The sequence below is a fragment of the Phyllostomus hastatus genome, unplaced genomic scaffold (genome assembly GCF_019186645.2).
Source record: "Phyllostomus hastatus isolate PE091 unplaced genomic scaffold, TTU_PhHast_1.1 phas_scaffold_39, whole genome shotgun sequence".
Lineage (NCBI taxonomy): Eukaryota > Metazoa > Chordata > Mammalia > Chiroptera > Phyllostomidae > Phyllostomus > Phyllostomus hastatus.
In genome coordinates, this window is record NW_025334028.1 from 22687988 (window position 1) to 22703043 (window position 15056).

At 38.6% G+C, this 15056-nt stretch overlaps 1 protein-coding gene across 1 annotated transcript in view; it reads left to right on the forward strand.

The window, feature by feature from the left end:
• Positions 1–15056, forward strand: part of DAPP1 (dual adaptor of phosphotyrosine and 3-phosphoinositides 1) — a 53728-nt gene that overhangs the window by 5936 nt on the left and 32736 nt on the right. The window contains exon 2 of the mRNA XM_045820210.1: positions 10876–10998. Within this exon, the coding sequence (XP_045676166.1) occupies positions 10876–10998 (123 nt within the window). The remainder of the gene's footprint in view (positions 1–10875; positions 10999–15056) is intronic.

The following is a 15056-nucleotide window of genomic DNA, read 5'->3' on the forward strand; positions in this document are numbered from 1 at the left end:
AAGGAAGAGACAAACATCAATTTGCTGTTTAATGACAATGCACTCTAAGGACAATTACACTGAAGCAACCTTTTAAAGGTATAGGCTGCAAGAGTACCCAGAGTAAGTGCAAAGTCAAGCTTGATTCTACTCAGAGAAGAGTCCTCCTGAGAGAACCTCTGGCTCTGGGTTTCTGTGTAGCCATTCTAGTCCTTCTCAAGTTCTTATTTTTTCTAGTCAGTCTTCAAGCTTTAGGTCCCAGTTCAAATCAAACATTCCCTGGCCCCAGCCACTGGGTGAGCAGTGATATTCTTACAGCCATTCCTGCACCATTCAGGCTGACCAGGGGACTGGACAGAAGGACCTTTGCTGGCACAAGATGCAATTTGCCACCCTCCCTCCAGTCTCTCCAAGTCTGACAACCTGGGTGTGTTTACCCACTTTTGAGTCAGTCCCTGTGGGTCTCTCTTTATGTGTCTATGTCCTTTCTGTTTGGCTTCTGCCCTGTCTTGTAGACCACTCTGTTTGTGTCTTATTTGTCTTTATCAGTCACTGTCCTGTATGCTTCTGACTATCTATGGGAGCTGGTATGCCTTTCTCTGTCTCCACATTTTGGTCTCTATCTTTCTGTCTGTCTACAGCTCTTAACTTGTGGCTCTGACTCTTTGTGTCACTCTGTGTCTCTAAATCTCTAAGTCTCTGTCTTTCTCCCTGTGTTTTCATCTTTCAGAACTTCTTTCCTCATTCCTCAGACTCCCTGGAGAACAGGTTTATCCTGGTCTCCAACTCCCACAGAATTCTTGTCTTCCTTTCAGTCCTATTTCCCTTTAACTGAGCCTTGACTTCCACCAAAACAACTTGGGGCCTGCCTTTAGTTCATGTTTGACCAGATACTCACATGTCTGCCTCTGTCATCACTCAGGTATGCTTTTTAAAGCCTGGGGCTACTGGTCTCATAATTTAGCTCTGCTATTAGCACATGCAAATTTAGAATGGCAACATGGAAAGCCGCAGACAAGCTGTGTCCATCACAGACACCTCCTTATTGGAAAGGCTCTAGTGAGTCTTTTTTTTTTTTCAGTCCCTCCTATGATCACACTTTGCCTATCTGAGGCCTCATTAGAACTTTTGGAATCCTATGCAAAGCCTTTGCTTGATTCTCTGTACTTTGACAGGGCCCATAGCTATGATCAATGGAAAGATAAGCCCAAATTTGTGAATATGGAAGTTAATGTTCATGTATAGACAACACCGTCTTGTCCTAGATATCTCATGGTCTGACTATAATACAAATTGCAGCATGGATAGTTCTTGAACCAAGTAAGACATTTCCTCATCCTAAACCATGATTTCTGATGGTGTAGAGGTTAAATGTTCTATTTTTCACAAAATCAAAGGGCGTAACACCAACCCAATAAACAAATGACCATGAAGAAAATCAGCAACTAAGCAATCCCATGGAATAACTCAAGTGCTAAGGACATATTAACCCAAGTTAATACTGCTCAGAGTGGGATTCCCTAATAGATTCACCTCATGGTCAATCTCTACTCTGTTCAGAAAGATTCTGAGGCCAATTATGGGCTTAGCAAGAAAGAAGACAGAGCTTTGAGCCTTATCTATGGCCTTAGAAGCAGGGAGTAGCATCATATGCTATGCATTTGTCATCTTTGGTCTAGAGAGTTCACAAAGTGTGCCAGTGTCATTTGAAAGTGAGAATAATTTTGCAAATGAAGAAAAATTCTCTGGAGAACAGAGCTTTTGTTGACTGTTCAACTCCAGGACCTTTCACCTGCTTTCACAATCAAGGGTTGAACCTACTGCTTGGGGTTGAAATATATGTTCTTACATTTCAAAATGTATGTCTCATTACAATTCTAATGGGACAGAATGTAGGTTCTATGTTACTTCTCTTTGCCAGGAAGGAGAAAATGTGCCATTAAATATATGAATAATCTGTAGACATGGGTTACTGAGGAATTTTATCACCAACGAATACATAATCTAAATGGATGGATGGCCCATGTTTTAATGTGAAAGATCACTTTCTGTGCCTACTGTTCTTCTAGCTTCCTTTTGCATCCCTCCTCAGTGTAGTAGACCTTCTGTTCCAGCTGATGATCTTCCTCCTCCATGGAGCTTTCCCTGACCACCCCAGCCTGCTGTGAAGTCCCCTTCTGTACTACCTACTGTCCATTTCACTAAAATGGCAGCTATTTGTGATTTCCTGACAGCACTGGCCTGTGAATCCTTCTCACTCCCACCCCCACCCCACTGATACTGTAAAGCCACTTAGTATTGTGCTTTGACCTCTTTTTCTTCCTCTTCAGATGCCACAGTCTGTGGAGGCAAACCATCAGAGTTATAGAAATGAATTAACGTTTTTCAGGACCAAGAGTTTTTCACCTTGTGATTTTCAAAGTATAAACTGCATATCAATCACATGAGGCTGTTGCTAGATAGAGATTATAACTCAGCAGGTATAGGGGGTCTGATAATGCGAGTTTCTAACAATCTCAGGGCACTAAGCAGCAAGGCTTTGTATTGTTTTCAAACACCAAGTGCAACCCATTAGTGTTCTTTAAGTCAGTTTAGTGAATCACAGTCAATATTTGTTAGAAAGAAATAGAAGAGAAAAAATAGTAAATAGCATATAGAATAGTGTTTTCTCCTATAAAATTTTTTGGCTTTTTTGTATGTTTGTAATGTATGTCTCTGTGTGTGTATGTGTGTGTGTGTTTGTGTGTGTGTGTGTAGAGAGAGAGATACAAAATGTGTTTTATACCATAGACCAATCCAAAAAGTTTGAAAGCCTCTGCTTTAAAGAACAGTGGAAATGAGATATAAACTTCTTTCAGCAAAGTAAGGCAGCAAAACCTGATGGGATAAGAATTTATGGAGGCTCCAAAATGCTGGGGCCATTCCCCAGAAGGTTCTAGCATGAAGGGGCACTGGGAAGAAAGAAGAGGCTGAATATGGGAACCAGTTTTCTGGATCTAGCTTGTATTTTTTCTCTGTGGTTGGGCTTATTTCCTGTACCTTGCTGAGAGACAGCTATGAAAATTCTTTAGTGGGTGGTTGTTTCCTAATTTGTTACTGTATCACGGAAGGGATAATACCACTGTTTCCTTCAAGGTCAACTGCTGGTTTTGATAATCTCAAAAACCCAGTACAAATATTCTTTTAAAGCTTGAGAAGCCTCTGCTCTGTTGCCTCTATTAGCCTTGAGACACAATAATGGCAACGTGTGGGCCTGGCGGAAAAGCAGACTATGACATTGCTTTGCGTGTGTTGTTATAAACAGTAGTTCCTTGTGCTTTTTCATTTCTTCAGGGAAAATGAAACCAAATTTTGTTTTAATTTTAGGAAAAAGAAACTTTATTTCTAACTATTCCCAGCACCTAGCACAATGTCTGGCATATATTCATAACATGTGGTATAATTAGTAAATCTTGTGTTCTGTTCTCTTCTACAAAAGTTAAGGAAGCATATTAAAAGTTTATAAAAGAAGACTTCCAACATATGAAAATAAGAGGGTTTTCTTGCTAGGCATTATTATTAGTCACCTTGACAGATAAGAGGAGACTGAGGTTGCTACTTGAGAGGGGTCACAATGCTAATAAATAGAAGTCATTGGCGTGGATAGACTAGCTGGGGAAATGACTGGCAACAAAGGCATTGTCTCTTCTCCCCAAAATTCTCACTGCCCCTGCTTAGATGTTCCAGATGTAAGTGGCTGCCTGTTAGCATTCCTTTTCACTTAGCATTTTCTAGTAGTAAAAAGCAGTAGTAAAAAGGTTTCTTCTTGCACTTAACTTCTAAAGATGTCACCCTTCAAATGTAGCTGGAGGAGGCCTGACAGAGCAGCAGAAAAAAATGACCTACTTGGGAGATTTAATCAGTAGTATGTTGAATGTGAATCAGCAGCATGATGCAATTGTCAAGAAACTAGTGCAATCTTGGGTTTCCGTAATGCAGACAGCAGCTAGAATAAGAGAGACTTGTGAGGCTTCGTTTTGCATGTCAGACCTTAGCGTTGAGTTGATTGTAACAATTTGGAAAGTAGTCAAAGGAGGTAAGTTTCTGGGTAGTAAGGTCCCTGGGTGCTAAAGGGACTGAAAGACTGTCATAAAAGGAGGAGTTGAAGGTGATGGAAAGGGAAAAGTATACATTCTAAATGCTCTAAAGTACAGTGTCCAACACAAATAACGCCATTTTTCATTACAAAATATTTTACTGTAAAATCATAAGCCTGCAATTCTGTCACAAACATCACACTCAAGTACACCATATATTTTAGATGAAATGTTCAAATTAAAACTATAAATTATTATACCCATTTTATTACTCTACCAACACATTCAAGCAGGAGTTACTTCTGCCAGACCCTGTATTTGTTTAAGTTGTCATTTTTTTTTTAAGTTTAACACCAAAAAGTAGCTCTTGGACCATCTGTTGAAAGCAGGAAGTAGCAATTCTTGGAAATACTCATGGAACTACTGAAGAATGGAATGAGCTTACTTATGAAATAGTGAATTTCCCTTCATTAGTAATAGGTAGGCAAAGGTTGGATGACAGTCATGTAAGGTTTAGATTTTATTCACACACTGTACAAAATTTGAAAGAATTTTAATCAATCTGATGGTTGCAACAGGAGATTATGCATGACTTTTATTTATTAGGGTAAACATTTTAATTGTTTAATTTAAAAATAAAAGTCCTACACAACTGTTATAATCACTAGAGATGAGTTTACTGTGAAGACAATGAAGTTGCAGCCTCAGGGCCCCTGCTTGGTGCAGACCCTGGCTGTGTAGTTAATCTCAAAGAGTATTTAATATTAGTCCCTGTACATAACATTTCAAATGCTCTGGAATCTTACACCTTACATTTGAGAGAAATTTAATGGAAGTTCTCAAATTTGCCAACAATCTTAAAAACTTTATTACCAATAAAGCTGAAAATAACTTTTCTATACTACCAACAATTTTAAAAATTATTCTAGGTGAGGGACTGAATTACTGTTTCAGTCTCTCTCTAAAACATTAGACTTTAAAATTGTTACTATATGAAGGAATAATGATAATACAGCCAAAAAAGGGGGAGAAGTATGGACATGAGTTAAACAATAAATAAAAATTAGTTACTTTTCACAGATTTGTGATGTTTGTGATATTCATCAGCTTTTTTAATTTGAGTTTTTGTGATTTCTCATTCTAAATAATTATTTTCTTATTTTTTGTAATTTTACATGAAATATCTTAATGAGACATCCAAATTTTACAAGCTTAAGTTTCTTAAAATCTGACTCTTCCCTCTAAAAATCGTAACAATGAAATAAAAGAAAACCTTTTAAACTCAATTCCAATTACAGGAAATTTAGGTCCATGTAATTAGGACTCCATGTAATGAACTGTTGGAGGTGCATTTTAAGCCATAAAAGCTCTATCAATAAAGCCTGTGTAACAGTGGCCAGGGACCTGCAGGTATCCAGTGCCAAGCACAACACAGCATCAGTCTCCTCCCAGCTTCATGTCACCACTTGTGACCACTGCCCTTTGACACTCATCCTGAACCAGACACACCACCATGCAGTGCTCTGATCCTGAGCACAGCTAGCATTCCATTGTCTCTAGGCCTTGGCTCTGGTTATTTGCTTCCACTCCCACCCCACCCTCCATCCAAGTGCTGGGCCAACTCCAACATTTAATGAACAGTAGATGAATAAATTAAAAATAAAACTAATTATTAACAGTATTATCTTTAGAGGTTGGATTATGGAAAAATTAACTCTTTTATTTTCAAATTTTAGTTACCCAATAAATATATGAATCTATTTTTTATTAGAACAAGCTATATTAGGAAAATTTGATCAAGCTAACGTCTACTTTAACAACACCCTCAATCTGGTTCCTTCCATTAAGGAAACCATACTTATGACTTTGGTGTATACTTTATTTTATGCACTTGCCTGTCATTATATGTACACATGTAAGTGTTGAATAGTTTAGGAAGAGAAGGGTGATTTTATACAAGTAGTGGTATCATTCTGCCCCTACCTCTAATTCCTCTAAGTTAACACTATGTTTTGAGAGCTATCAACTGATAATGTGTGTGTGTGTGTGTCTGTGTGTGTGTGTACAACACCCCCAGTGTTTCTCAGTGGGGGGCGGGTAACTGGTGTTCTGAGCAGGAAAATTCTTGGTTGCTCAGAACTCATCATTCTTCGTTAAAATGTGAAGCATTCCTGGCAGCCCACCTCACAAAGTGCTGACAGCACCCAATCCCCTGCCCTCATCATTTGACAACCAAAAATGTACTCACATATTTTCAAACACTTTTAGTTAACTTTTTACATAATCTCATCCATGAGCACTCAACCTTGTCATCTCACTATTACCAGGTATTTACAATGGCTCCAAATGTTTACTCTCACAAACATGTCTGCATCAAACACCTGTGTTCATCTTGCCTCCGCTCACACATGAATTCTGCTAGGCAGACACGAGAAATGGAGTCGCTGGTCACCTGTGCGTGTCCTGTTACACTGGATATGCTGAATTCCCCCCCAGTTTATATTCCTCCTAACCATGGACAATAATATCCATCATTCCCAAATTCTCTAATAGTTAATAATATCTAACTCTTCAATTTTAGTCAACCTAATTGATAAAGAAAATGGCACATTTTTGTTTTAATGTTCATTTCTCTGTTTAGTACTGAGACTTTATTTAAAACACATAATTCCTCTTCAGTGAAAAACTTTCACTTTCTCTTCTGTGTGTATATATTTTAATTTTTACTACATAAAATGTATCATAAAAATTATACACACTAAAAAATAACTTGCATGCCCTTGAAGGCCTACTTTGACATTGGCTCATTTAGGGAATGGTCTTGATTTTTCTTCCCAAAACCTCTGTTGGGTGCTTCACTCTGTAGTATACAGTGTGCAAAGTATTTGTCTCATCCTTCTGACTAGATTAATGGTTTCTTGAAGCCCAGACTCGGGCTTTTCCATTTCTGTCCTCTTGACCTACCCAGTACAGTGTCTTGCACAATGCTTTGCACAGATTTAAAGCTTAATAAATAAAGACTTATGAGGTTGAACGATACAGGGTAGAGAAGATGGATTGTGAGGAAACTACCAACTTTAATTTTTAAATTGGTAGGAAACTACCAATTTTTAACCTTTAGTTCTTCATGGACACAGGTGGATGTATTTCTATAAAAGATATGTAATATTACTTGGGTGTATAGTCACTTCCCTGGAAGATATGCTCATCCTAAGTTTCTGGAAAAGAATTACTTAACTCAAGTAAAAGATGAGGTTCAGGCATTTATGGGAGAGCTGTTTGGGGAATGAGGATCCTCATTGCCTCATAGTCATTATGAAGTGTGTGTAAGTGGCTGTCTGGTAGGCTCTGTTTCAGGTTTGCCCAGGCTCAGGACTTGATAAAATACAAGAGACATCAAAACTGACTCAACAAGCTGCTACCCAGAAAATAATATTCACTGAGATGTCCCAAATTGGAGCACAGTGTGCTTCTTCTTGCTTTATACTCAAGTAATTTTTACTATTTATTTACTGTATTTATGACATATAACTTATTAAAAGATTACCATACAAATTTTCTTAGAAAAAAAAACTGCCATCAGGTTGTAATTATCAGAAGAAATTTGCTTTTTGAAGTCTGTATTTAAATGCTTTGAATACAGACTTCAGATCTCGTTGAAAAGAATCCAAATGAATGACCAAATCCTTTACATTTTAGAACTTTGTTGATCAAATTTTGTTGTTTCAAATTCATGATCTACTGGCTCAAACTAAATTTTATTCTGAAATGTTCATCCAAAATTTAGTTATTTAATTCTTTAGTTGGCACAAAGAATTTAAAAACTTGTGACCTTGTGGAGATGTTAGCCATCAAATTAGCCAGAATTTTGATTGTAGCCAAAACTGAAGTATTTTTATAGCTTCACTTTTAATTCCTCTAAATGTCTTTTTTTATTGAAGTATAATTGACATACAACATTATATTAGCTTTAGATTCCAATTGTCCTTTGAAAGCATTTTGAGAAGATGTGAGTAGTGAGAAGATGTGAACTTGTCTGTGAATCAGCCCAATGAATGAAGCTGTTTTGTGGCTAAATAACTCAATAGGTTTTTTAATAAAATGCTTTTCCTTGTAATTATTTTCAGCTAGCAAATACATTTCTAGTACAGGGTGGAGATATCTCTGCCCCAAAGAGGAAATAAGCTAAAGAAACACATATTTAGCAAGTAGCTTAGAGACCTATGAAGAATCTTCCTTCCACAGATAATCTTGTGTTTAGTTTTTCTTATCAGGCTAAAAATTTCAGACCATGGGGATATCACAGTGGACACTAGTGTGGCTCATGACAGCAGGGTCCCTCATGCCCAGAGTTAGGCTCTTCTTCTAAATTCTTGTACACTATATACACTTCACTAACAGTATTTCCTTTATTGACATTATTTGTATAACTGCCCATGTCCCCTTCCCCCGCACTGCCCTGGACTATGGGTCCCTTTCAGTAGCAATAGTCCCTGGTACCTAGTTTTCTGTTATCTGAAATAAATTAAAAGTAATACAAAATTATATTTGAGCAACAAGAAAATCACACCACAGAGGATACATCATAAGTTATGGTTTTTTGGATCACAGTGACTTCATGCTAACAACTGATGTGTACTAAGTTTTGCTGTTTGCCAGGGCTGTTTTGACCATTTCATGTGTCTTAATGTGAGCAGTACTCACAGCTGACCCATGAGGGCTATTATAAATCCATTTTAGAAGTTAGAAAGCTGAGGCTCAGATTGGTTTTGTAACTTGTAAAGCTACTAAGAGTTATCACCTGGATAGGGATTCGTGCAAACCAACTCCAGAAGCCACAATCCTAATCACCACCTTGTACTGCCTCCACCAAGTCTTTTTTTTAAGTAGAACCTTTTTTATTCAAGAGAAAAAAAACCCAAACAAAAAATTTTCCAACCACACACAGGAGGAGATATCTGTCGGTCCAGCCCTGGCCCCAGCCCATATGGTTTTGGCAGCAACAAAGGGTGTAGAGTAATGGCCCCATAAATAAAAATGGTATATGTGTGTGTATGGGAAGGAGAGGGGTGCAAAAGGAGTGAGGAGTGGTGGGGGGAAGGGAAGGCCAGGTCAGTACTGGGAATGTTGCAAGTGGCAGGTTTCCAAATCTTTAAGGGAACAAGAGCGAGGTGCAGAAAAGTGTGTCTAGAATGCTCTGTTTCCGTGGAATTGGGAGAGGGGACATATCTGAATGTCTCTAGATCAACAATTTTCAACCTTTTTCATCTTGTAGCACACATGAACTAATTATTAAAATTCTGTGGCACACCCAAAAATATTTTTGCCCATCTGACAAAAATAGGTATAATTTTGATTGATTTACAAAATAATAATAATAATAATAGTAATTACCTACTCTTTTTGCTCCAGAGTGACTTTTTAAAAATCAGTGCTTATACTTGTACATAAAGATTTCTTGGTACCAAGATTTCTGGTACCAAGAATTAACCAATCAGACACAACCACATTATGCAACATGACCAATAAGATGCAACTCCTATGTATTTATGGTTCAAGTCAGGATATTCACACCAGTTGGCTATTGTTGTGTCAGCTGTTGTCATTTTTCTATCTGATGATCTAAAGGAAAAGAAGTCAGTGCCCCTGAGTAAGTAGTCAGGGATTGCATGTTTTAAAAACTCGTGTGGCTCACCAGTGTGCCTCTTGCAGCACACTGCCTGAAAAATCACTGCTGTGGATGTATAGGACATCTCTTAGGAGGAAACTCAAGAAAATGGTTAGCACTGGTGTCCTCTAGAGAAAGGAACAAGGGAACTGAGCATTAAGGATGAATAGAAAGCTTTTTTATTTTCACTATGTCTTCTTTTGAAAAGCATTTGGGATTGTTTTCTTCTATCATGGATGTATGTTACCTTTTCTAAACCTTTTTTTTTAACCCATAGATCAATTTGAATATCCTTGGGACTTCCTCAGCTCTACAGATATTTGTCACTTTGAAACAATACTTAATGTGGCTTGCATCTCATATAAAACATCTGAATTCCTCATGACAATGGACTCTAGTATTAAATACCTCAGTGATTTCCACACTGCAAAAGGTGGTGCCACATTTGCAGGAGAGATTGTGAGAGAGAAAAACAAATGAAAGAAAGAAAATTGGCCAAAGCCTATTCTTCCAGTTATTTTTGACTTGGACTTTTAAAGATTTCCTGTTTACCAAGTAATTTTATATGTTTGTCTGCTAGGGCTACCATGACAAAAATATCAAAAAATGGGTGACTTAAACAGAAGAAATTTCTTGTCTCACAGTCTGGAGGATAGAAGCCTGAAATCAAGGTGTCAATGGGTTTGGTTCCTTCTGAGGGTTGTGAGAGAGGGTCTATTGCAGCCCTCTCTCTTTGATTTGCAGATGGTTGTCTTCACATTTACACTCTTTCTATTTGCAAGTCTTTCTCCAGATGTCCCCTTTTTACAAGAGGACACCAATCATATTGATTAGGGCCCATGCTAATGACCTCATAACTTCCTAAAGACCTTATCTCCAAATAAGGTTACATTCTGAGGTTCCAGGGGTTAGGTCTTCAACCTAGGAATTTTCAGAACAATTCAACCCATAACAGTTAGTAGCCAACTCTCTCTATTCTTCCCTTTAGTCAAGCCCAGTGATTTCCTTGTGCTGTTGTTTCGGTTGAGAGCTTGGTCTCTGGGCCACCTATGTGGGGAGTATTGTCAAGGTGATCTTTGAGAGGAAAAGCCAGTAAAAGAAGGGTCACCCTGCAGTTTGCCCTGAGTGAAAACACTGTTCTCTCCTTCCTAGGTGGTATCACGGCAACCTGACTCGCCATGCGGCAGAGGCTCTCCTTCTCTCAAATGGATGTGATGGTAGCTACCTTCTGAGGGACAGCAATGAAAGGACCGGACTGTACTCTCTCTCCGTAAGGTAGGATGCATAGTCACTCTATGAATTCAACATGGTCCCATTTCTTAACTTAGAGGGCCACTGATTTTATTATCATATTCAAATAGTCAGATAACAAAATCTTCTTGGCTCCTGGTAGATTAGCCAGTCTAAGAATTGCAAGCTCTGAGCAATGAGACTGTAAAACACATTCTTGCTCCTTCCACTAGCCAGTAAAAATATAAGAGCTGAAGGAGACTTTATGAATTGTTTAATCCAAACCTCTGGCTTGGCTGATGAAGAAACTGAAACCTGAAGTAGTAAACTGTCTTGCTCCCAATAAACGAGTGGTACAAACAGCACCAGAATGCACATCCCTGAATGCAGGCCCAAGTGTCCTTGCTTCCTGTAGAAACTCAGAGTGATTTGTGTCTGTGCAACTTTCACTATCACAACCTCAGGCAGGCATTCATGCAACTTTTACTTTTTCTTTTCTGTGAATGAGCTGACCTTCTTTCTCAAGGTTCCGTTTCCCCTGAAGGTTAACAAAGTTAATCTAGTCCCTACTAGGTATCAAAAACAGTGACTGCCCAGTCCTGCCAGGGTCTCTCTCCTCGCCCCTCCCCACTGGATGGCCTTCCTATCAGAGAGGTTGGCCTTGCCATGACATAAGCAGGGGGAGTCAATGGTTCTCAGTCAGCATCTGTCACTTTCCCTTCTGTTGGCAAGTAACAACTCCCCTTTGTGGGTTTGTGGGTATTTTCCCCAGGCTTAGACTAGGCATGCAAAGACTCCATGAAACTGCCTTCAGCCACCTGCCCATTAACCACAACCTATTACTTTTTTATTACTGCTCTGATGGCACCTCCACATACCCTTGAAAGAAAGCAACAGGTTCCCTCCCTGTTGCAGCCCCTCACGTTGATCACTGATTCCTCATTAAAAGTTTTTCTTTTTCTTCCTGCTCAACATGGTTCAGGCCTCCTTGTCACTATCCCAGTAGCAACATATACATTCCTTTCTCTCTGAATCCTCATTTCTATCCAGTGTGGCAATATATGTTTTTAAATCTCCTTTCTCTCTGATAGGGGAACAAATGGCTATAAACAGATTTCCTTAAATAATTGATGGCAGGCTGCTATGAGTGCAAAAGCCAAGAATTAATGCATTTTCTTATCTTCTATTTGAACTTGGGACCTTTAACATTTTCTATACTACAAAAATATAGTACAGAAAATGTAAGGTAACAAATTACCCTTCATCTTAGTGGTTTAATACAACATAAATTGATTACCTCACAGTTTCTGTATATCAGAAGTCCAGGCATGATATGGTTAGATTCTGTGCTCAGCCTCTTACCAGGGTGAAATATAGGTGTTGGTGAAGGCTGTGGATTCTCTGGGGCTCAGTATCCTCTTCCTTCACTCTCTCCTTTCTTATTCATTCATGTCCTTGCTGCTGTAAGACTAAGCTCCCCATTTTTCATATAGCTATAAACCAGGGACTACTCTCAGCTCCTAGAGGTCACTCACAGTTCCTTGTCAAGTGGCCCCATAGGCAGTTCACGTGAACATTTGCTATTTCCTAGACCGTTAGAGCATATATCTCTGATTTCTTCTTCTGTGATCAGTCAGAGGAAACTGTTTTTACTAAAACTCTTACATGATTAGTTTAGGCCCACCCGATCTCCTTATTTTAAGGTCAGCTGATTTGGTGCCTTAATTATCAGAAGAAATGCCTTCACAGCATCATTTACATTGGTACTGTATTTGGGTAATTGGGGAAAAGTGTGTGTACTCCAGGAGTTGAGAACTTTGGATCTGTGTTGGAATGCTGCCTGCTACACTTTCCATTCCCTGGCTCACTGGAAGTCTGCAGGCTACTCTAAGGGAAGCGAGAAAAATAGGTGGGAAGGTGGTGGGGTAAATAAGAGGGTCACAGAAAAAAAAAGCGTTAACATTTTTATGTTACTCAGCTGTATTTTCTTTACAAATTTTCTAAATAACATTTTTGGGAAAATTATTAATCAAAAATGGAATTCTGTTTAGGTGGAAGCATAAACTGTGCATTTTTTATCAAAAACAAATGTTAAAAATTCATCAAGTGGTTATATTATGGATCCTTTACTGTATGTGTCTCCCAAAAATCTCAAACAAACCTGTGGAATTATGGGATCAAAGCACGTTAACTTTTCACCTATATATGTTTCATCTGAACAAATGGATTATTAGCTCCTTACAAATAGATGGCATGTATATTACATCTATATACAAATTTAACTATAAACAATTAATTCCATTATAAGTACTTGTAAATGCTTTGAAACACACATGTGTGCACACACACATAGCAGATGTGACAGGAATCATAGACCAGCTCAGGATAATAAATAAATATTTAAGAGCATCCACTCTTTGCCAACCATTTTGACAAGTCTTATAGGAGATTCAAAGAATTTGCCCTTAGGAAGTGTAGCATTACATGAGTAATAATATATTTCCAAATACATCACTACAAAGTAGAGTGCAATAAATAACATGAAAGACAGCAAAATAAGTGCTTGGATTCTTAGAAGAGAAAAAGCAAGTAACTCAAGCTGGACAAATCTTGCAATATTTGTCAGAGTAGGTGGTATTTGAATAGACACTTTGTCAGAAACAAAGAGGAAAAAGTTGCAGGTGAAGGGAACTCTATGAGCTAAGGGACAACGTGAAAAGTCCTAGGAGAAATGTAGGTCCAGCTGGACTAGAGCAGCAGTTCTCAAGGTGTGGTCCCCAGACCAGTAGCATCACCTGAGAATGTGATAGGAATGCAGATTTTCAGGCACCATCTGGACCTACTGAATCAGGAATTCAGGAGGTAGGGCCCAGGAATCAAGGTTTTAACAAGACCTCCAAGTGATTCTGAATTTTCGTCAAATTGACAGACAGAGACATCAATTTGTTGTTCCACTTATTTATGCATTCACTAGATAATTCTTGTATGTGCTCTGACCAGGGATCCAACCTGAAACCTTAGCATATCAGGGTAATGCTCTAACGAACTGAGCTACCCTGCCAGAGCTGATTCTGGTTTCTTGATGCATGTGACAGCTAGAGCTTGCCCTGCACAGAGAGGAGAGGAGTAGTGAAATTCAAATAAAATGTAAAAGTGTGTCCATAAGGTATCCAGCCATGTAGTATAAAAAATAAAGACATTTATTGAACAAGATATAAGATACAAGAAATACTGTACATAGGACAATAATGCATCAGTCCCCTTCAAAGTAGGTGACTTGAGGACTCACACAGTTCTCCCAATTGCCATCAGCTGCCCCGTTGTATTTTCCTGAATCTTATTGATGGTCTGAGATTTCTTCCCTTTCAAAGGTGACTTTAGTTTTGGGAAAAGCCAGAAGTCACAGGGTGCCCAATATGGGCTGTAGGGGGACTTAGTCAATGGGGTGATTTGATGTTTCCCCAGAAACACTGTATGAGACATGATGCATGAGTGAGTGTGTTGCCATGATGAAGCTGCCAATCACCAGTTTCCCTTAGCTATAGCCTTGTGAATCATCTCAACCACTTCTGCAGAGAAACATTTAAGCTTAACACAAAATTTGATGCAGATTCATTGCTCTACTCACTCAGTCATTTTGAATACGATGGCCACACAGTACACATGCTCACTCAATGGTGTCTACCACCCCCACTTACTAGTATGGCAAAGTTGTCATTGCTCATGCATGCACATTCCAGTCGACTCTCCTTGGATGCCAAGTTATATCGATGTTGTACAACCCATTCTCATTGTATTAACATTGGCTGGACTTTTTTTGGACAGATCTTATATATGCTATATATAATTTATAATTTAATACTCTGCCTCACTCCAAAAATGAAGTGGAATATGAAATGTAGGGAATTTGATATTTTAGTCAGTAGGCAGTGGAACTGGCATGGGAGGAAAAGGGCTGGACTCACATAACTAATTCAGTGACAGAAGTAGAATTCAGACTGACTGCCAAACAAGTAAGGAAGTTAGGCCAAAGACAGAGGAGAATGTGGGGAAGATGTGACCTGTCATTTCCATCATCTCTTTTCCCTATCCTTCTTAAATTC